This window comes from Haliotis rubra, unplaced genomic scaffold (genome assembly GCF_003918875.1).
Source record: "Haliotis rubra isolate DU_JTF1 unplaced genomic scaffold, ASM391887v1 Scf423, whole genome shotgun sequence".
Taxonomy (NCBI): domain Eukaryota; kingdom Metazoa; phylum Mollusca; class Gastropoda; order Lepetellida; family Haliotidae; genus Haliotis; species Haliotis rubra.
Window position 1 is genome coordinate 62,702 of NW_025767106.1, and position 24,072 is coordinate 86,773.

At 41.1% G+C, this 24,072-nt stretch overlaps 1 protein-coding gene across 1 annotated transcript in view; it reads right to left on the minus strand.

Annotated features, from left to right (window-relative positions):
• Positions 1-24,072, minus strand: part of LOC124288739 — a 101,603-nt gene that overhangs the window by 12,829 nt on the left and 64,702 nt on the right. Inside the window, 23 exon segments of the mRNA XM_046725268.1 lie at positions 77-297; positions 398-493; positions 496-642; positions 771-942; positions 1,054-1,227; positions 1,315-1,547; positions 1,913-2,039; positions 2,572-2,606; positions 3,054-3,192; positions 3,297-3,494; positions 4,171-4,454; positions 4,542-4,686; positions 4,829-5,050; positions 5,292-5,451; positions 6,372-6,646; positions 7,087-7,278; positions 7,280-7,297; positions 7,425-7,661; positions 7,873-7,999; positions 8,434-8,740; positions 8,984-9,332; positions 9,656-9,802; positions 9,892-10,096. Of these exon segments, the coding sequence (XP_046581224.1) occupies positions 77-297; positions 398-493; positions 496-642; positions 771-942; positions 1,054-1,227; positions 1,315-1,547; positions 1,913-2,039; positions 2,572-2,606; positions 3,054-3,192; positions 3,297-3,494; positions 4,171-4,454; positions 4,542-4,686; positions 4,829-5,050; positions 5,292-5,451; positions 6,372-6,646; positions 7,087-7,278; positions 7,280-7,297; positions 7,425-7,661; positions 7,873-7,999; positions 8,434-8,740; positions 8,984-9,332; positions 9,656-9,802; positions 9,892-10,096 (4,210 nt within the window).

Sequence of the window (24,072 nt, forward strand, 5' to 3'; positions counted from 1 at the left end):
ATCTCACACTAACAACCAAGTTACTTTATATGCTGTCGAAACCAAGGGGAACATTATTTAAAAGGGTTCAGTTAACCTGAAATGTCCCGTCTATGAGGTTCTCGATGTTCACTGTCCCCGGTGTAGGTGGAGTCAGATCGACAGTGATGCCGTCACTGCAGGCGTTCACTTCAGTCAGAGGTGATGTCCACTTCTCAAAACGAGTGTTTTTGTCATCAGCATGGATGCACACATAAAATCTCCTGCCGTGTTGTAAGTAGGACAGCTCTGCAAACTCCACGTTGATGAACTCGTTCACTTGAAAAAAGGAAAAGATGAAGGCATGGATGAATGCGACATCTTTTATAAACGCCAACACCGTACATTTTTACGAAATATTGTTAAAACACACACTCACCCGTGTGTCCACACTTGATGACATCCGGCATGCTACAGGGGTCAGTGACGGTCATCAGAGTCTCTCTCTTGTAGTGAGATGAGGGGTCAACTGGTCACCTGCCACCACTGCCCACGTGTAGTTCCTGTGACGTAGCGTCGGCCACACAGCAGACAGGATGTTCTTGTAGGGAGTGTAGTCAGCATCATTCCAGTGACTATTCTGATCTAAGGTTATTCCTTGACCAACATTTTCGTTGTTTGCTCCTGTAATGAATCATAAATGTACCCCTGGGATGTTTCATCGACAGAACATTCAGTTCACTAGCCTTAAAACGTACATTTAACGAGGGACTAACACATTTTCCTGAAACTTATTGTAACCACGCACTTACCGATAACATCTAGGACAACTGCAGGCACGATATTTGGAGGGTTATATGCTGCACATTCTTTGACATCTGCTGACACCGTTGTATGTAAACCAACGTGGTTGTAGCCCCTGACTGATACTCTTCTGCACTTGGTAAAGCGAATCAGTTTTGGCAGGTTTAGAGTGAAACTTATCTGAAGACAGAAGAAGAAAGTGGTAGCCAACCCATATACCATTTTGTTCACTGATATCGGAAATGCATCCAAGGCATAAAGGATACATGAATAGTCTATTTACATTTTTACCTTGTCATCAGCCACACTTTCAATATCATCAGCATCCACTGTCTGCCAGTCTATCAACATTTTGTCGTTGTGACTGTCATCTGTAAGACCCCACTCGTATCTGTCCATGACGTCATAAGCTTCTTGTAGTACCTTTATATCAGGATCACGGAACCGAGTCATCTTCACCTGGATCTAAAACACCATGCAATAAATACCATAATAACATAATACATTCGGATGTAAAGAAACGGAACGCTTGGAAAGAAATATGTAACTTGCCTGTGCTTGTCCACTGTCAGATTCCCGATACGTCAGCGATATATTGCCTGGTGTTGGAGGATGTGCTATGACAGTCACACCGTCACTGTATATGGGTTTAGAACATACATTCACTACACAGAACTTGACAGCAGCTCTGTAGGTTGTTCCTGGTTCAAGATGCAGACCGCTAGCCACCACCATATCCGATGTTCCAAGGGGCTCAAACTCTCGTTCAATGTCCCATAGGTCAACTATGAGAATAAAAGCTGAATGGCCAAATTGCAACTTTTCAGCAGTTCATTATGCATTTATAGAAACGACGACAACCCTAGTGCACTATTGTATATGAGATACACAGTTTACAGTAAACGTTTTGTGGCGTTTATCTTACAATACATCTCTTCTGTCATGTACAATGGTGAAATAATATCACACCAATGTAGAAGGAAGCACATTATGGATTAAACATGACCAGTACTTTACTGGATATATTTTACCTAATTATGATACATTTCCAGCAGGTAAGTTAACAAGTTAAATTGATTTAATAAACCACTCGGCCTGAGGACAATCGTGACTATGCTAATCTTTTTGTCATCGAGCGATCTTCACATACCAGTTCGAGGAACTTTCTTTTGCAAACTCCATTGTACATCAGGATAACTGAGCAGCCAGTTGCTTGTATCCCAGTGGGCCGCATATGATGAAGTAGATACTTGGTATGTGTTATCTCGTGAACATCTCTGTTAAGACATTCATCAATACATTTAACCTCTCACATAGAAGACCACAAGTGTAGCGACTTTGCATCACACAAGCAATATGTTACTTATATGGCTGAGGATATTATTTCATGAGCGTGAGGGACACACAATTGTATTTTCAAAGCGATCGAGGAATATATACAAACACTGACTCAAGTATCGTAAAATCGTGAGGATACACGTTATAAAATCTTCATGAGAGACACTGTTCGTCGGTGCGCTTCGCAAACAATGTTTGATAAACACATTCTGACGGAGTAGGAATTGCAGAGTTTTCTTATGAATATGTAAAGGATTTTCTTTTTTTGTTTACTGTCGAGATGTGTCGACTTCCATACTGAATGCCTTGTTGATTAGCTAACGCGGCGACATAGACTGTGACGGCGTTGTGACGTGCATGTTGCGAACCGTATGCACAAAATATCCAGGTAAACGGCTTATATGTGCAAGGCTATACCTTGATCACATGCACAACAGCCTACTTATTCCAGTTACGTAATATCTCACTCACCGCCTGGTTTACTGCACTTCGGAGAGCACCATTCACTAAAATCAAATTTCGTCGAAACCTCAATTAACTGAAAACTAAGAGCATAAATTGACTTTCTAGTGGATTTTAGTTCACATTAGTTCAGTTAGCCTAATAAGAATCCTGCGGTTTTATAATTTTTAAAGTGTATCAAAATAAACAACAGAACTTCTGAAACTAATATTTTTAATTATAAAATATTCTTTCGTTCAATAGTGTTTTGTGCTGAAAAGCCATGTCTTTTATCATTTCCCATAGAAACTGTCAGACTTGCAGAATTATAGAATTACGTGTTAAATTTTTATCATGTCGGACAATTTGAAACTAGTCCTTATCATACGGTTAAGGTTAAAACATTTGAGTTGCAAAATCTGACATCATATATTTCCGAATCATTATAATCATAAAGTATATGCAACATTTTAATGCAATTTTTCGTCATCCATGACAACTACAACAAATACCAGAATCACTGCATCCTAGGCCATCTCTGACAATGACATCTGTGATGTCAACATTGGGCCTGATGATCGTCACACCGTCAGAGGACACCGTCACGTCTCCGCCGCCATCGGTAGCAGCCACGACAGTCACAAAATACTTCTGAAATTAGACAGAGGCGCCACTTCATTGTACATATACAATCCTGTAAACAACAGAACAAATTCATAGTTTGCAAGTGTTTCAATCAACATCTGTTTACCAACCGTTTTCCAATGCAGGCTCAAACCAGTGAAAGAATGTAAGGTTGCACTTCCAACATAGACATGCGCCTGGATATCTGTTGTAAATGGCTGAGACCCAATTCCAACCGTGTACGTAATGGCAGTTATTCCATTGTCAAATCCATACCATCTCGCTGTTAAAGTTCGGGTTGATATTTGGTAGTCTGTGTCATCAGTACGCTGAAAGTATACAGACATATTTATGTCTTCCATGGTCATCACACATACTACAGGGACAGTGTTTTTATCGAGTATATAAAACAAACATTAATAGGAGTCATAGGAGTATATTGTAGTACACGAGTTCATGAGGTAATGAATGATCTACAAACATGTAGATATAAATAATGCAAACAGAAAATAATGGAAAGAAAACATTTGTTTTATAAATAGCAGAAGATTCAAAAGCAAAATGTATCCAGTTGAACATGACAAGAGTTGTACTTATGGGATACAAGAACTAAAATAATGATCTCAAAATATTCAAAGGCTATATCCCTTTCTTTACACGTCAGCATAACACTATCTTTATTACCAGAAACTCACGAAACAATAACAGGTTGTATAAGCAATGAAGTGTCCTACTAATCACGACATTTATGACAATACGTCTCGAAGACTATAGTTACTGACTTAATACGTGATGACAGAAATATCCACTATCGACAAAAAGAAAGCTGAATTGTGTTTGAAATATTATTAACGTGATCGACTCATGCATATCATGTAAATTACAGATTATATAAATCACTAGCATAAAACTGTGTGAACCTGTTTGTTTCGTGATATGATATTCAAACACACATTCGCGTTCGTTTGCCGAATACGTGATTAATAACATTAAAGATACACATACCGGTATTGTGAACAAGGATTCTTCTCCAGCTGGAATAACGTCTTCTACTACACCACGTAACGGCGGCATGACGTCATGGACGTAGGGTTCAGACACTGCCACTGTAGACAGTCCTACTATGTTGGTGACTCTGACTGACACAAAGTAGGTGTGGCTGTGATGGAGGTCCCAGTGGAGGTCTGTGAGGGCGACAGCTGTACACGTGGGTGGCGACGTCAGTGTACAACCTCCTCCTGACTGCAGCGTCGTGAAGGGGATTATTGTCGACTTGCCGTCCTTAGTTCCTGACGAACATAATGTAAGTGCAATGGCAGTTTCATAGGCATTTGAAATATGATGAAGGATATCAGAGCGATAACGACAGCACATACCTACTGCAGCTTCATATTTTAGATACCCTGTCTCTGTGAATGCTGTCTCTGGCCAACGTGCAATCAAATAGTTGTGTCTCAGCGTCACTGTCACTGATCCAGTAAATGCAGGGTATCGTGTATACACGGTGACAGGTCCAACAACCTTTAATGAAAACAGTTACATCTGGTCATTTCGTTCAAATACGTGTGTTTACGCAAAGAGTCATCAGTCCAAAGAAATTGATGCATATATTCTTCATAAACATACAACCTGAAACATAAGTGATTCTCTTTTGTGCCCTTACTCTGACAGTTGAGATGCCGGCTTTGTTGATGGCCTTGATGGCGATGTAGAACTGTTGCCCCTCACTGAGACGAGGATGGTAGCCCTGATACTGAGGATGATGATGAGTAGACGTGTAGGGCAGGATATCTGGAGCTGCTTCACCAGAAGGATCTGACATCAGCCCAAGCTCGTAGTCATAGATACCACTCTCAGTGTCACTGCCAGTCCAGTTTACGAAGAGCTGGGAAATAATGAAACACTTTACAGAAAAGCAGCATACGGTTTATAGATAGAAGACACATAATCAAAAACTGAACTGAGATACGGATAAAAACATTGTTACTGTACACAAATAATCAAATACTGATATGATAAGCTGGAGAAAACATTGTTAAGTTTCGCAAGTAATGAGTAATAAAAATATACAGAAGGGGTGTGCATGTTGGTACTTCATTGCGATCTTCATTGCATAAGGTACTCACGTGGTGTTCCCTGTAGACATAGAGTAAGTTGGTGAAGCTGACAGGCAATGCTAGTAAAGATTCACACGCAGGATTGTAAAGCTGCATCCCACTTCCATTGTTGTACCGATGTATTGGAAACAGGGACAGTCTCTTGTCATCTACTGGCGTGGCCTTGGAACTGGAGACAGTTACATGATATATCTGTGTGATGCCTAACTGTATACTTTATACTGGAGTATTGGAAATGGTATTAATGTTGCTTGTGAGCTACTGATTGCTTATAATGAGGACACTGTTTAACGATAAATAGGTTGACAGTTATCATCGTTACCAGTCCTTCGTTGACATGTTTTATAATGTACCTTTAATTTGTATTGATCAATAACTTGAATTAATCACGATATGGCTGAAACATTGCCAAAGTGTAAATTTTCATTCACTCACTCACTCATCGTTACCAAATAACTATTTAATTACAGATAGGTGGCATCGAATTTGATGTTGAATTTGATGAGACAAACTTGAACTGGTTGTGCGCATGAGACCAAAGTCGGCTAATCATGACGTCGACGATCACATCGTGAATAAAACATAACTTCGTTCATATCGGGGGAAAGTAGGATTCTCTTATAAGAACATATGCATAACCTTGAGTTCAGATGTAAAATCAAAACGCAAATCATTCAGGATAAATTGTCGTTTCAAGAATTAGAAAGACGACAATGTTCCTTCCTCCAAATGAGACAATGTAAATTACCGATGACATCAGCCCCGAACATAAATCCAGAATAATGTCAGAAAATATTCAATCAGACACAATGCTAATTTTTAATATGGTCCAACAGTCACCTGTTGCATATCCAGTTGTAATCCTCCTGGTATCAGCACGATGTTTTCTAGCAATTCTTCAGGCAAAATTACAATTACGTTTTAAACCTCAAACCGGATTCATCTATCGTGGTATCATGTGAAAATACGAATTATAATTAAGTACTTTCAATGATAATGGAAGTATGACCATCACACAGGACAGTCACGTACCACAGAATTAGAAAAAACAAAACAAAAACGCATACACTTTTCACTAAACTGTTGTACCTGCAAATGCCATCTGGATTGACCACCAGGGTACGTCTCCTGTGGGCGTCGATGAACCACACAGTATTATCTGATGACTTGACCAGCCCCTCCATCACCCTGGAGTCTCTCACTGCCACCTCACTGACACTGGGTGGTGTTGTGTCTACAGTCACTCCGTCAGAACACACTGGGTCAGATGCTTCCAGTGCTCGGTTGAAGGCCACCACTGTCACGTGATACTTGCCGACAGAGGGCGCTGTCCAGGAGGCGGATGTGGAATAGGTTTCCCTGACCTGTATGTCATGAGTGAATGATCCGAAATATTTAGACAGGTATGTGTGATTTTTACAAGAGAAAAACAACAACATCATTTCATCATATCTCCAGTACAGAAACACACACACGCACCACCCATGCACATATGGTACTTCCATATTATCTACATTCACCAAATTTTCCAATTCATCGATCACATGATTGTCTGGTTTGTTTTCAGGTAGTCGTCGCATGGCAGGGGTACTACGAAAATACTTCCAGTTTTAGGCAACTGTTGTGAATGGAGTGTGATACTTGTAGGGCAGGAGATGCTTAGCCGTGAACATGTTGTCATCACTGATTTTCAGTGATCCATTCACGTGACTCACACAGCCAGTTTCCCCCTTTACAGCAAACAGAATTTGTTTCAAGGATAGTCAAAACTGTGTATTCTTTAACGCTGACGTTCTATATTTACCTCAAATGAAGATTTATTAACTCCAAATTCATTTGCTGAGAGACAGTGAGGTCCAAATTTATATTGGTAAAATTTGACTCCGCTCTCTTTGTCAAAGAATCCGTCCCAGTGGCCGTAGAGTTGGAGATGCTGCTGGTAGTCCACTTCCGGGTTCCCCAATTGACCATCTTGAACAACGCCAGGATGAGGGGGGGCTTGTATCAATTGTCACCTGGACAAGATCGTGGAACAGCATGTTAGGAAACAGATCATGTGTATATTGATCAAAAGGAAATCATATATACTTGTATTCAACGCATAGAAGAGATTTCCAACAATCATACGAAAGTTTCACTTACTTTAAACTCCATCTTTGTTGTAAGCTTGGCGTGGTTTGTTACAGTGACCTCTAGATAGTAGTCAGAGTCGTGTGATCCCCTGCTTTTGTTGCTGAATATTCCTCCATGTGGGAGACTACTGTCTACTACGATGGGCTTTACTTGGAAGTGACGATGGTAGCAACCTATGGCTGGCGTGCAGTAACAGTTAGCTCCCCTTGGGGCATCAGTGTTGGCGCTCTTGCAGTCAGCAATACTCTGTGTTATTTACATACCAGATATTTTTAACAATACAGTTAGCTTTTGAGACATATTGTCATTAATATTATTGATGGTGTCTGACCAACCTCCATTGTCAAATATGTGATAAAGTGTGTTTAACAAGAGAAGTAATGGAGTAAAGCGCATATTCCATTACCGCAAGAAGTACAAAAATGGCATACATAGGTGTGTTCTCAAAACTACTTACACTTGTGTTCCCTTGAGCCGTGATGTGCTGAACTCCATGCACGATATCTAAACCCTGGTATTTATCTACAATACGCCATGACACCGCCTCCAAGCCACTGTGCTCATCGTATGCAATCCACTCCATTCTGAAATTGCATAACAAGGTTTGACAATTCATCACATCAGACCGTTGTGTCACACATTTTACCGTGATCAAGGTAGTCCACTGTTTTGAGTAGTACTCTGGTAAAGTTGGACGAAGGGCAAAATACAGATAATGTCCGCGATATAAGTCCCAAATGTTTGTTAAAGGGAATCTAAAAACAAACCAACAATAATAATATTGATGTATAATTATCTATTAATGAACACCATAAGCAAACAAATTAAAAAGACTCGCTTCCTTTCTGAAGTACTTAGGTAAAGTTGGACGAAGGGAAAAATACATCTCATGACATGTTTACTTAGTCAAAATATGTATTTATCCAAATTCTTAAAGTGAATCTAGAAATGAACTAACACTAATGTTGCTGAATTATAATAATTAATTCATTAACGCCATATTAAAACAAGGACTTGCGTCATATCGGAAAACTCCTCTGCTCCATGTACACTGATGTTGAGTCGGTCTCCCCTGGTTAGCCAAAGGTTCTCTATGACTGGGGGTGATGTGTCGATGTGGACTGTCACATGTTCTTCAAGGAATTCCCGTCTGATGTCATAGGCTCGTATCCAGAAGCGTACAGTGTCCCCGTCCACTAGTGAGGGTGTTATGGTCTGTGACTGACTCAGACCTTGACTGGTGAACAGGTTATCAGCTGGTGGACTGGTGATGGACGACCCTCCTTGGTGGTCGACTTTGTATGACGACAAGAATTGTGTTACACCTGTTGAATATACATGACCATACTCATTTATCAGAAGAGGGAGATGCTTGGGATTTCAGGGTTAAAAGTTAAGAAACAAAACGATTATGAATGCTTCTATATGGCCATTATTAGTTGCTTCGTTGAATAAGTGTGTATACACCAATGATGAATTGTTGTTATCTTGTGATAAATGTGTCATTATGTATTAGATTCCAGAACATGTGTATGTTCTATATAAACAAGCTTGCAAATTGTGCCAACCTTGAACATTGTTGATGGCAGCCACACTTCTGTCACCCTCCTTATCGTCATAGTCCGAACTGATGTCACCAAGAGAAGCCACGCCGTGGAGCCACTTGTTGTTGTGGTGGACTGTGTTGATGTATCTGTTGGTCCAGTCTACTGTCACTGATGATGACGTAGTTTGCCACTCTGATGTTGCTGATGATGCTGTTGTCACACGGAGAGATGTATTTGCTTGTGTTGTTACAGTTGAAGTACCATCATATATCAGGATTCTTCTTGTACTTCTGTGATTGCCTCCCTTGTCATAGGCAGTTAGGACAACAGAGTACACGCCCGCCGTAGTCAGTGTGTAGCTGTTGGACGTCTGGAACATTTACATGTGTAAACAATACTTTACATCTGTAAACAAGTAACCGAACAGGTCACATTCACCTTTTCAATGAATTGATGTCTTTGAACGATGTTCGTGTTGTTATTTGTAGCCGATTCAAGTAGTCGCACTTATCATTTTACTACTTATTATCACCAGAATGTATGGGTACGACACCCGCACACGCGCACGCACACACATACGCACACGGCCAGAAGCATGCATTCACATGCATGCGCTTACTGACACTACGAGACTGCAAATAATCACCCATGATTTGAATTGATTTAAATATTGGAACTACAGCAATTCCTCACCGTTGAGCTTGTCAACGTTGTAGTGTCAACACGACGTTTATCTCTGAGTACATCCCCAACAGCGTGGAGTTCATACACGTCCCTCACAAAGTGGTCGACTCCTGCATCAGCATCTGACCAGCCACTCCAGCGGAGGTTCACTGTGGACTGAAACAAGTCATGGAATCATTAAACCATCAACCTGTCTACCATCACCATTCATCAGGTGTGAAATATAACTGTGGTCATATACTTACAGTCTTGATAACATCGGGAACAGTCAGCATGCTGCCAACACAGGCAGTAGTACCAGTACAGTGATAGGGATCCACCAGGTCTATGGACACAGTAAAGGTGTGGGTCTGTGTGGCACCGTTGTAGTAGTAGGTCGCTAGTGTGTTACTCTCCTTGTCCCGGACCTTCACATACCCTCCATTACTTGTTGAATAAGTGAATTCCATACTGAAAACAATAATGTCAAAATATTTAGTGAAACAAACAATACTGGTGATGGGACAGAACCCGACCAAGAATATCTTGGTCAAGCCATCTTAAAACCACACTACTTGAGTGTGCGTAAGCAAAAGGATATAAACTGTAAACTCATGAAGAAAGCAAGCAATTCCACAGCTATTTCAAGCCTGCCAAGCTTGCTGGACAGAATCTGAAATTTGAGGTTGATTTTATTGATGGCAATGTACTGCTGGATGGTACAGGATGAGAGTAAACCAGGTGCAGTCATTCACCAAGTCTGCTCCGAGTCTGATGATTTGTGGGGAAGCTTTCTGAGAAGCCATTGCGTTGTGTGTACATGCAGTGTGTGGAAAAGAATATCCATTCCAAACGACTCATTCTAAGCAATGGTAAACTATAAACACCTGTCCACGACATTAAAATAACTAGATTATCACAGATTCGAATTTAAAACTAGTAATTAAATCCAAAACAGTTTAACTATAGAGGACAATACAAGGTAAAAACAGGCTATATATTGCCAACAACAGAAGGTAGATCACCATACCAGGGACCATGGGGACTTACAGTACATTTGCTTCCTGCATGGACCCTAGCTGGATTTACACCATCCCCTCAGCTATTAGCAATGGTAGATAATCTAGCTATAAATTACACGAACATATATTCTACGATTAAAATAGTAGTAGGTTTAAATTTACTTTGAATGTTTTCGGACTTACGTACCCTCTCAGGAGGACAATAATTTTACGCTACTTCAACCCCCTTTGAGGGCACTGCCACTAACAATCTAAGTTACTAATCAAATCTACCAATAATTAAAATACATATATGTACAGAACATATTACTCAAAATTCATTAATTAAATCAATTTCTTTTAAAAAGCCAATAATGAAATGAAAATTAACAGTGTTAAAAACATCCTTAACTGTTTTCACATTAAAGTATTTATCCCTTACGATGGCGAATTCAACACAGTCAATCAGGACATGCTTGACCGTGGTTCTCTCAACACAAGGGATACAAAACGGAGGATCCTCACCTTTCAATAGGTATGCATGAGTGTATCTAGTGTGGCCAATACGACATCGTCGCATGATGACCTCTTCAAATCTGGACTGACAACCCAAGTAAGTGTTACCAATATAGGGTTTTATTTCATGTAATTTATTGATCCCTACCTGGGTGTCCCACTTCGTCTGCATCAGATCACGGATGTAAGTTCTAATGCTAGCTTTGTAATCAGAGTAAGGAATAAGAAGTGGTGTCACAGATTTGTTGAGTGCTGCCTTGGCAGCAAGATCGGCCATTGTATTCCCAGAAATGCCAACGTGGCTGGGTAACCAACAGAGGACGATGTTGCATTGGCCAGTAACAAGCTCATTATACAATTCAATAATTTCTAATAAAAGTGGATGTTTACAAGAAATATTTTTAATAGCCTGGAGACACGAAAGAGAATCAGAAAAGATGATGTATTGTTTATATTTACGGTGTTGATTAATGAATATAATATATTTAAGAGCTGTTAATATGGCGTTAGCTTCTGCTGTGAAAATAGAGCTATTATTTGGTAATCGAGAAGGTACTGTTCGGGATCCAATGACAGTGGCACATGCCACCGCGCCACCATCCTTGGACCCATCTGTAAATAAGGATTTGTATGTATTATATTTATTCTTTAATTGATTATATTCTTGTTTATACTGTAATTCGTTAGTTTCGGATTTTTTAAACTTTGTCAGTGTTAGGTCAACTTGTGGCCTCACTAATTGCCAAGGAGGAGATGAAAGAAGACGGGAAGGAGACATATTCTTCAACTCAATGCCAGCAGCAGAAATATATTGTTGGATTCTTATCCCAAGATGTGGAACAAGTGAAGATTTTTTATTATACAACTCCTCATAAAGAGGATTAAAAACGCAAGTGTGAGCAGGATTGGATTCATTAGAATAAAACTTTGTGATATATTGTAGGGACAATTTGATACGGCGAAGTTTTAAAGATGGCTCATCGGCCTCAACGTAGAGACTGTCAATTGGAGAGGTTCTGAAAGACCCAAACCAAAGTCTTAGACCCTGATGATGGATAGAATCAAGTAGTTTGAGGTTGCTTTTACAGGCCCCGCCATATACGATAGAGCCGTAATCAAGTTTCGATCGGACCAGTGATCTATACAAATGAAGGAGGGTGGTTTGGTCCCCTCCCCACTTTGAACTGGAAACGACTTTCAACAAGTTGAGTGCCTTCAGGCATTTAGCTTTTAGATGTTTGATACGTGGCAGAAAGGTTAAATGCGAATCAAAGATGAGACCAAGGAATTTAGCTTCCTTGACAACTTTGATGGGTGTGCCATTTAATGATAATTCAGGATCTTTATGGGGTTTGTATTTCCTACAAAAATGTAGACAATTGGTTTTGGATTTCGAAAATTTAAACCCGTTTTCAAGACACCATTTATGAATTTTGTTATGACAAATTTGTAATTGTCTCTCAATAGTTCGCATGTTTTTAGCACGGCCAGAAATATTAAAATCATCCACGAAAAGAGATCCATTGATTGAATCACTTAAAACCTTTGAAAGACTATTTAGTTTAATACTAAAGAGTGTGACAGGCGAAATACTGCCTTGTGGGACACCCTGATCCTGATTGTAACAATCAGACAGGGTAGAACCCACGCGAACTTGAAATTGCCTGTCTGTTAAGAACTGTGATATAAAAAGAGGCAAACGGCCTCTCAATCAAAAATCGTGTAAATCTCTTAAAAATCTCTACCAATAATTAAAATACATATATGTACAGTACATATTATTCAAAATTCAGTCATTAAATCAATTTCTTGATATAAAAAGAGGCAAACGGCCTCTCAATCCAAAATCGTGTAAATCTCTTAAAATACAATGTTTCCATGTGGTGTCATATGCTTTTTGTAAATCGAAAAAGATCGACACTGCATGTTGTTTTTTAATAATGGCATCTTTAACAAAGCATTCTAAACGCACTAAATGATCGATAGTACTTCTGTTTTTACGGAAACCACATTGAATGTCTGTTATAAGGTTATTAGTTTCCAGGTACCACACAAGTCGATTATTTATCATGCGCTCCATGGTCTTGCAAACGCAGTTAGTTAATGAGATTGGTCGATAATTCGAAGGATCAGTATGATCACGTCCAGGTTTAGGGACAATAATAGCATCGCGACATGAAGAAGGAAATTGGCCAGAAGTCCATATATCATCAAACATGTTTAAAAGGGTTTCTAAGCATGAATCCGGTAAGTGTTTCAGGAGCTGATAATGTATGTTATCAGCACCTGTAGCCGTATCATGAGCTTGATCAAGAGCAGTATGAAGTTCATGAATAGAAAATATTTCATTATAATCTTCCCCATTATCTGAATTGAAATTAATAGTTTTCTTTTCCTGTTGCATTTTATAGTTTTGAAATTGGGGGATATAATTCGAAGAAGAAGAATGTTTGGCCAAAGTTTCTCCAAGTTTATTTGCTATATCAGTTTTACTATTACTAGTTAATAATTCGTCTCCGTCTTTGAGATGCTTAATGCTAGATTGAGAGCCCTTCCCTTTTATTTTCTGAATCATGTTCTATACCTTTGATATCGGCGTTCGTGAATTTATGTTCGATACATATTTTCGTCAGGATTGACGTTTACTTTGCTTGAAGGTACGCCGTGCCTTAGCATTTAAAAATTTAAATGTATTCAAATTATGGGCCATAGGATGGCGACGGAAATAATTCTCAGCTTTCTTCGGTGCCTTCCTAGCCTGTTTGCACTCATTGTTGAACCATGGTTTTCGCATGTGTGGAATTGCAGAGGATTTGGGGATACACTCATCAGCAATGTTAATTAGTTCATCAGAGAAATCTTTTATAGGATCAGTACATTCTATAAAGAGTTCGGGATAAGTCTGCTACAACACAGAGCTTGATACAAAGGCCAGTTAGCCAATTTAAAGTTCCATCTTGAATATGGAGTAATATGGGTTTACAGGTTGTAGTATAATTGGAAAATGGTCACTTCCACAGAGGTCATCATGGACTGACGATTCAAATTCATTTAGTAATTCTGAATTCGTGATCGATAAGTCGAGAGCAGAATAGGTTCCTGCACCAGGGTGTAAATACGTGTTGGAACCATCATTTTAAATACATAAATCATTGTCTCCTCCATTAGTTTACCTTTAGCGTTTGTATTTACACTACCCCAGAGTGGGTTATTATTTAAATCTCCCATAATAATACAGGGCTTCGGGAGTTGGTCATATAGAGCTTGAAGACCAGTTTTGTGAAACGTTGAAGACGGAGAGATATATACAGAACACAATGTAAACGCAACATGTAAAGTAATTCGCACTGCAACAGCCTGCAGATTAGTAGTAAGTGCAACAGGGCTATGGATAATGTTCTGTTTGACTAAGATGGAAGATCCTCCCGTGGCCCTGTCACCCATAGGTGAAAAACAATGATATGCATTGAAAGAACACAGGACAAAAATCATCTGTCTGTTTTAAATAAGTCTCCTGCAGACAGAGCGCTGATGGTGTTAAATCCTGGACTAAAAGCTGCAATTCATTTAAATTTGTCTTTAGTCCTCTGCAATTCCACTGTAGGATATTATTCTGATAACCTATCTTTTAGGGGGATTTATTGGGGATCTACCCCGCACTTGTTTGGTGGGCAACAAGCTGTGTGCCCTACTACGGACGTTTTCAGACACGTCCATATCCTCAAGAGATCCATATTTGTTGAATAATTGAATTTGATTTTCTGACCCCTTTGGGGCTCTGCCACTGAGTTTTTTTTGAAACATCTGGCTTTTTAATTTTGGTTTTAACGAGACCTTGCTGAGACTTTGTGGACGGCTGAGAAGATGGTTCATGATCAGGGGATGTCTCTGATTGGATTCGAGATGTACCGGGAAGTGAGTTTACAGTTTGTGTAGAAGTAGCAGCCGAGACAGGTTTAGGAGATTCTGTTTTGACCCAGGTTAAGTTTGTCTGACAACTAGCAGATACTTTAGTTACTCTAGATGTTGCCTCAGCCGTTGTTCTGGCAATGGAAGCATAACTGTCTGTCGGTTCTGAGCCCTGGACTAGTTTCTTGGCATCTGCAAAACTAATGTTTTGCGTGAATTTTATTTGATTGATTGCCATTTGCTGTTTCCATACGGGGCAGTCCTTAGAGTAAGCTGGGTGATTCCCCGCGCAGTTGATGCACTGTATGACATTACTGTTACAATCTTCTGTGGTGTGTGTCTTTTCACCACAGTGAGCACACACAACAGACAATGTACAAGTATTTACGCCGTGGCCAAACTTCTGACATTTAAAGCACCTGAGAGGGTTTGAAATGTAAGTCTCCACATGGGGGTTACAATAGCCTGCCTTGAGAGATTTTGGAGCAATGGGTAAATAAAAAGAAAACAGATAGGTATTGGTTTTGATGGTTGTGTCGTTTTTACGTGTAGAAAAACGTTTAACATAGAGTACACCCTGATCCTTCATTTCGGAAACGATATCTAGTTCCGACATGTCAGCCAGCAATCGCTCACGATCTCTAACGCTTCCCTTGCAAGCCGTGACGGTGACGGGAATGCCGACAAAAGTTTCAGTGTTCAATAGGTTGTTTGATTGGTATCTCTTGCCACATTCAATTAACAACGCACCAGAATGTAATCTTTTAACGTTCTTCACATCGCCAGCAATACCTTGGTTACCTTTAGACACAGCAAAAGGAATTAATTTTAATGGTGTATCATCTTTGGTCTGAATTACAACAAAACGTGGCCAGTAATCAGTTGGTTTGGGCAGTCTAAGTTCGTTGTCAACAGGGTCATTGTCAAGAGGACGTTTGTTTTTTTTGGTTGGAATTTGATAAGCCATGGTTATTTGTTAGATTTCATCATCCGAGCTCCCCACCCACCACGGAGTATCACAAGGACAATGCTAAAAACAAGTGGATTTCCAACTTGCAGCACCAAGGATACCTGGATGATATACTCCAGCAGAAGAATTAAAAGATTAATAATTCCACCAGATTGGCCCATGAGCCACCGCCTTCTGGGCATAAGACTCTAGGGACCTTTTTGACAGCAAAGTGATTGGCTAGATTCAGGAGGAGCATGCTAAATATGCGGACCTTGCCTTTGAAATGTCTTGGTTGCATCCCAAGTACACTGTCGTCAAAATCCCCATAGTTCTTGGTGCCCTTGGTTTGGTACCTCCCGATCTCTTCGCGCAGATCAGGAGAGTGCCCGGGTTCTCCACCGGAAGCACAGCCCTTCTGACACTCTGGGTAATACAGAAGGCTGCAGTGTTGGGGAGTCTACATATTCTCCGGAAAGTTCTTTGTGGGATCGATTAGGCAGCATTTCCTGGGGGAAGTGCCATTCGCTGTCTGGGCTGCATGTAGAAGGGGCGAGGGCCCTGAGCTGATGTTGACCCTTACCACCCTTACTGTGCCAGGATCACCCTAACCCTGTCTGCTGCATTTTCATTTTATAATCTGTAAAATAATAATATGAATGATAAAGCCAATGAATTTATTTATGTTATTAGTAATATAGGGAATGATAGTTTTAGACCAGTCCCTAATAAGTCTTAATTTTAATTTATTAAGGCTCCAGCAATGATTAATAACCTGAGCCTCGATGAATGAGAGCATCGTTGAAATACATGGAAAATTTGAAGAATATGGGTCAAATTTCGGAGATATTAAGGTTTTCTCTGAGGTAGGGGATGATTTGTTGACTGGCAAACAAATATCCAACGTTTATAGTTGAGGGCGTCACTCTCTCTCATCTGGCTGGTGGTAACACCGTGTCGTAAGGTACGACCAGCAATTCGTTTCTGATGAAACCTCTTGGCGGTCCGTCTTTCCAGTAGTACACGTTTGGTTCGTTGTCTTTGATGTCCACTATATCTTTGTTGTAAGTTTTGATCAACCATGTCAGATCGGTGGCTCGTTTCCGAGTGACCCCTCGTGTTCACCCAGCTGGTACAGGGACCTCAAAAATACCCAGTCGGGTGTTGTTTTCTATTTTCCGTTATGCTATGGCGCAGCCTATTCGGCGGTCACCAATTTCATTTAATGGCGTCAGCTGTTTTTTGTTGGTGAGACGAGTGATTTCGTTATTGATAGCCTACACAACTTGAGGTTGCTGCGTGACCCATTTTGTGGCCCACGAGTTGTTGGTTTTGTTCCAACTCATCTCCTGTGCATACTGATGTCCAAATAAGCACTTGGCTAAAGTGCTGTGGAATCTCTTGATGGCTTGGCTGTGCTGAGCTCCAGCCGCACGTCGCCTGACATGGACGTCGTTGTTGGCCAGCAGTTGCGACACAGCGCCCATTATAGGAGCCTCAAAATCTGTAGGGCACCAGGACTTTCGGCAGAAATGCAATAGAAAACAGAAAAGCCCAACGTTTCGAGATTTTCCAATTCGTGCCCAAGCATATATACAGCAACCTATCCGTGTTTCCACCATGACAGTAGAAGCATCATACAAAAACATGTGCTTGTGAGTTGAAAAAGCAGTGGCATACCACCTCCTACTGGAAAATAACGTGGGAAGGGATTTCTATTGGCACATGGCTACTGACTGTATTCTATCGACTATACAAGGGATTCACCGGCACCCTAGACAGAAAGAGTCTCGTGGAATACCTCCAAAATAGTCACGACTTTCGACAACACAGAGATCTTGCAACCGCCATGGACTGCGAAGGACCTGCCATCCTAGAAAATACGGGTAGTGTAGGCAACCATGCCTGTACTTGGGTTGGAACCTGGAAAGGATATACAATGTGAACACAAATTTACACATTGGTGGCCATTTGGCTGACTATGTAGAGTGTTCCAATGAATACCTGCAGACAACCTTTCTCCATCCAGATGTCCAGTCTACAGGTTGTGCTCACATAGAGGTCTCTTTGTACGCGCACAGGACCAACACCGAAATGGCCAATGATTTGGTAGACGAAGCACTAGAGCTATTGTCGGGAGAAAACCTGTTCGGTGTACAACCACCAGCAAAGCAGTGGGAGAATCTTTTGACATGTCTAGACCAATGCATGGAGCTTGCTGTCAGACCCAAGGGAACTATCTTCGTGGGCTGGTACGCGCACACAGGCATGGGAAGAGTATCCGGAATCCATGTACAACCCACCAAAGCCAATGTAGAAGACAATACTCGATGGAATTGCGCCGTAAAATGGGCTACAGCCAATTTCGGATTCCGGGCATGTCATCTGTTCCGAGTAGATATTTTGGCTGCTACAACTACAGGAGTAGAAATAGGACCACTACAATGCTATACAAAAGCTCCCCATACGAGAACTCGAAGTTGTAGGCTGATGCAGCTACATCCCCAAGGTCCAAATCCAGATACATTGCTACCTCCGAACAAACTAGTCGCTTTTGAATGGCGCAAAAAAAGACAAATCACGCCATTGGCATAGAAAAATCGAAATACGAGATAGAGGAAGTACCGGAAATCGTAGTAGGTCGTACTATACTATGCGGGTCAACGAGAGATCGCGAAAGACTACTGGAAGGGATTTTGCATGCCGCCAATGCAGAAGAGATGCATGGAGTCATCTAGAGACGATGCAAGAGGACTACAAAAAGAACGCAGAAAAAGGAATGGACGAAGTCCATCGCCTTGAAGAGATCGCAGCCACCAAAAAGCGCTATGCAGAGATTTAGAAAAAAGCACAGGAAATGGCCGAAAACAGTCTCTCCTTTCCCAGCACAATCCGCATGTCTTGCCTTTCGGAAAAAAAAAACCCATTCCATTTTCGGATGGCGTATACAGAAATCCAAATGGGGCTCCAGGAAGACTTCCTATAGAGTAGTTGTGCAAAACAACGATGAACCAATAGCAATTTGGGCAAACAAAGGTCTAGAACGAATTCTCTCTGCATGCAACGAGTTTGCAGAAGAGAATTGAGATAGGTGGGGACAAACTACGTATTGGACTCCCAATGGAACAATTTCTTTCTGCATAGAGCCTAGTAGGAGTTTCAAAAAAGAAAAAGGTGTTCCGACCCATTGGAATCCAGTGTCTGTCATATCGCTGCCAGATGCTATAGAAGAATCTGTTCACCGAGCAGTTGCTGTGGAATCTGCGGTGCAAGATCTCAACAGACTACAACAAAAGGCAATAGAAGAAAAGAAGCCAACAAAATCCAATGAAACAACACGTCTGTTCGATATACATCCTGGGGAATACATTTGTCAGAAATTTGCTTCTGCAACCTGTCGTGGAAACCAGAGAACCATACTGTGGCTGGTTCCGATTGCAGATGGGGTGGAGACAACAGACGGAAGTGTACCCTTGTGTGGATTCTATCTAGAAAAAGAGATTGAATGTCTTGGAGGACACGAGACTCTTCGAAACAGCGAATCTCCGATTCTGTGCTCCATCAACAAACCAAAAAGAACACCACAGATAAAGAACAATAGACTCGCTAGAAATTGCAAGGTCTACAAGACAATGTTGCCAATAGAAATACAGAACAAAATCTTCCCACGATTTGCTACTGGATAGAAACTACCAAGAGACCAGTTCTTCCACTTCTTGGCCGTTTCTGGATAAATATGTCCAAGTATGGTAGGAGTTTCTGTTTTCTTGGCAATACATTCAGATCTTCCAAGGAACTGTGTTCCATGCTTGGTTTGTTTGCTAGGGCATTGTAGAATTCCTCGAATGGGTAGTGAGGTGGATTCCCTCTTTTGTATACAATGTGCATGCTGCAAAATATATAGTTCTATATCTATATTTCCAATTACGTACACAATTGTTTTTCTAGGCCATGTACAAGGGGTCCCTGGGTTTGGCTGTGGAAACTGGTTTGGGTGTTTCTGTCTTCACGTACTGTGTTGAATTTTCCATCATAAGGGATAGATTTTTGAATGTAAAAACAGTTAACGACCTTTTTAATTTTTTTAATTCCCATTTAATTATTGTGTTTTTTCAAAGAAATTGATTTAATTGATGAATTTTGATTAATATGTTCTGTACATAGGTGTGTTTTAATGATTGGTAGTTTTGATAAGTAACTTAGATTGTTTATGGCTGTACCCTCAAAAGGGGGGTTTAAGTATCGCAAAATTATTTTCTCCCTGAGAGGGTATGTAAGACCTAAACCGTTCAAAGTAAAATTTGCACATACCAAATTTTTTAAACGTAGCATTTTTGTTAGTTAATTTTCGTCTAAATTTTCCTACAATCGCCAGTGGCTAAGGAGACGGAGTAACTCCAGCTAGGGTCCATGCAGGTAGCAAAGGCACTGTAAGTCCCCATGGTCCCTAATTATGTTGATCTAAGTTGTTGACGATCTATAGCCCATTTTTTACATTGTATTGTCCAAAAATATTTTTCTACTTTTAAAGATATATGCTAGCTATTTTTAACTCAATCTGTAATAATCTAGTGGTTATACTGTCCTTTGTTGACAGGGTTTTATATATCATATGTATGTATTATGAATTTAAAACTAGTTTTAATCACGATATGGCTGAAATTGCAATCAAGATGGGCAATGTCTGGAAGAAGATTGCTTCCCACCGTATTTTCCAGTAGGAGGTGGTATGCCACTGGTTTTTCGGCTCGCAGGCACATATTTTCGTATTATGCTTCTACAGCCATTCTGGAAATACGGATAGGTTGCTGTATACATGCTTGGGCACCAAGTGTCTAATTGGAAAATCTTGAAACGTTGGACTTTTTTGTTCCATTGCATTTTGGACGAAAGTCCTGGTGCCCTCCAGATTTTGAGGTTCCTATAATGGGCGCTGTGTCGAGACTGCTGGTCAACCACCACATCTATGTCAGGCGCTGTGTGGCCGGACCTCAGCGCAGCCAAACCATTGTCGAGAGATTAAACAGGACTTTAGCCGAGCACTTATTCGGGCATCAGTAGGCGCAGGAGATGAGTGGGAACAAAACCAACAACTCGCGGGCCACAGAATGGGTCACGCAGCAACCTCATCTCACCAACAAAATGCCATTAAAATGAAATCGGTAACCACTGAATTGGCTGCGCTGTTGCGCAACGGAAAGAAGAAAAAAGTGGACATCAAAGACGATGAACCAAACTTGTACTACTTGATCGACGGACCGCCAAGAGGTTTCGTCAGAGAGGAACTGCTGGTCGTACCTTATGACACGGTGTTACCACCAGCCAGATGATAGAGAGCGACACCCTCAACTATAAACGTTGGATAGTTGTTTGTCAGTCAACAGATCAATCCCCACCTCAGAGAAATAACTCTTAATATCTCCGATAACTATTTGACCCATATTCATCAAATTTCCCATGTATATCAATGATGATCTCATCTACCAATGGCTTCATCATTGCTGGAACTTAATTAATTAAAGTTAAGACTTATTAGTGACTGGTCTAAACTATTATTCCATTAACTACTTTATTAAATTTTCGGTCACTTTTGACAGCAATCTGCTTGGTAAGATTCAGGAGAAGCATGCTAAATATGCGGATCTCGCCTTTGAAATGTCTCGCTTGCATCCCAATACACTGTCGTCAGGCTCCCCATTGTTCTTGGTGCCCTTGGTATGGTACCTCATGATCTCTTGGTCTAGATCAAGAGAGTGCCCGGGTTTTGCACCAGGAGCACTGCTCATTTGACACTCTGGGTAACGCAGAAGGCTGCAATGTTGGAGAGTCTACATATTCTCCGAAAGGTTCTTGGTGGGTTCGATACGGCAGCATTTCATGGGAGAAGCCCCATTCGCTGTCTGGTCTGTGGGTAGTTGGGGCAAGAGCCCTGGGATGATGATGAGCCTTACCAGCCTGACTGTGCCAGGATCACCCGAACCTTCTTTGCTGCATTTTTTATCTTAAACTAATATTAATATTAGTCAATTTATCATGCGCAGTTCTCCTGCGCGATGACTTATCCCCTGGATACCCATTTTCTGGTGAACAGAGGCAATTTTAATCAAACTCGCCTGCCTAAGGTGAGACCACATGTACCACATGTGTTTTGTTGTGGGACAGGACTGAAGTCCTAGAAACTCTCAGGAGCCAAACACGGTCACCCATCCAAATACTCTCCGCGCATAACGTTGCTTTACTTCACCTGATTTGTGAGCTGAGCAGTATTCACAGGACCACACACCACCACACATATACTTCACCGACTAACGTGAAATGTACACAAAAACAGCCACTTAAGTTAGCTCGTCAACATACCGTGTGTAAATGATTATTATGTTGACAGTATCGTCTTACTTTAAACTATTTGTTTGGAACACCTGAATTTTTTGGCTCTGTGTCTTTCATATTATGACATTCAGATTCTAAGCTAGAAGATAACGGAAAATATTCGAAATAAACAACAGTGTCTGTATCGTAGCTTTGTATATGACAATGTAGTTTAGTAGCGGTACTTACACACACAAAATACGTTATAAACTCTGTCAAAAAAGAAACGCAACCCCTGTCCTCAGATATGAAAAATTCGTTTGAATGAAGTTATTGCTTCCAAACTAAATGTTATTCGAATGTATTGAAATTATACACGTAATTAATGAAGATTACCATCCAAACAACTGCATTTGTACGCATAAGTGTATTTTATTGCTTATTCCGTCACAACGCATGAAATGACCCTCATGGTGACTTCGCACAAAAACACATGCAAATCATGAAAATGGCAGTTAATGTAGGGTGTATAAAAGCCCATGTGCTTTCGTATTATATTCATTCATTTGTCGCATGAAAAGCTGTGTGAAAAATGCCACGATTGAGTGCTGCCGACCGAAATATCGCCATTGGTCGTGTTCAAGCCGGAGAAAGTTTTGGAACTGTTGCACGGCACCTAAATGTTCACAAAACAACGATATCCCGACTTTGGAGCCGCTACAACAACTTCAATTTGACCAACGATCGCCCGAAAAGTGGAAGGCCAAGAATCACGACCCCCCTTCAAGATCGGTACATCCGGGTCCATCACCTGCGTAATCGGCATGCCCTACCAACCGTGACTGCCACACAAATACCAGGTTTGAGGAGAGTGTCAGCTCAAACGATTAGGAACCGTCTGAAAGAAGCGGGTTTACGTGCCTGTAGACCAGTTGTTGGACCTGTACTACGCCCCTACATCTCCGCCGACGACTCAGGTGGTGCAACAACGTAAGGATATGGACTTTACAAAACTGGAGGCGCATCTGGTTTCTGATGAATCCCGTTTTCTTTGCAACATCACGACGGAAGAAAACGTGTGTATAGGAGACGTCATGAACGTTTTGCGCCCATCTGCGTCCGACAGGGGACAGATTTGGCGGAGAAAGCGTTATGGTTTGGGGATCCATCTCATACAACCAGAAATCAGACTTGGTGATCGTTGAAGGAACCTGAGAGCCCAACGTTACATCAACCACGTGTTACAGCCTCACCTTCTCCCGATTATTGACCAACAGACACAGATTTTTCAACCAGACAACGCCCGGCCTCATACTGCACGTGCAACAATGAACTTTCTGCAGAATTCCAACGTCAATGTCTTGCCATAGCCCTCTAAATCACCAGACCTCAACCCTATTGAACACCTGTGGGATACTCTGGGTCGACGCGTACGTCAACGTCAGCCGCCGCCACAGACGCTGCAACAGCTCGGCGTTGCACTGCAGGAGGAGTGGAGAGCCATTCCCCAGGAAAGAATCCGGCGTCTTATCCGTTCTTGTCCAAGGAGATGCCGTGCAGTGATTGCAGCTCGTGGTGCTCATATGAGATACTGAGAAAGACGCCCCCCTGGTGACAAACTGGTGTCTGTGAGATGACTTTTGAAATGACAATTTTAAACATGCCCATCTTGGTTATTATTCTGCCAAATTTCAGACTTCTGTCTTAAATAATAACAATGCTGTGTCGTCTTAAAACTTCAGATCAAAATCTCTAAAATACAG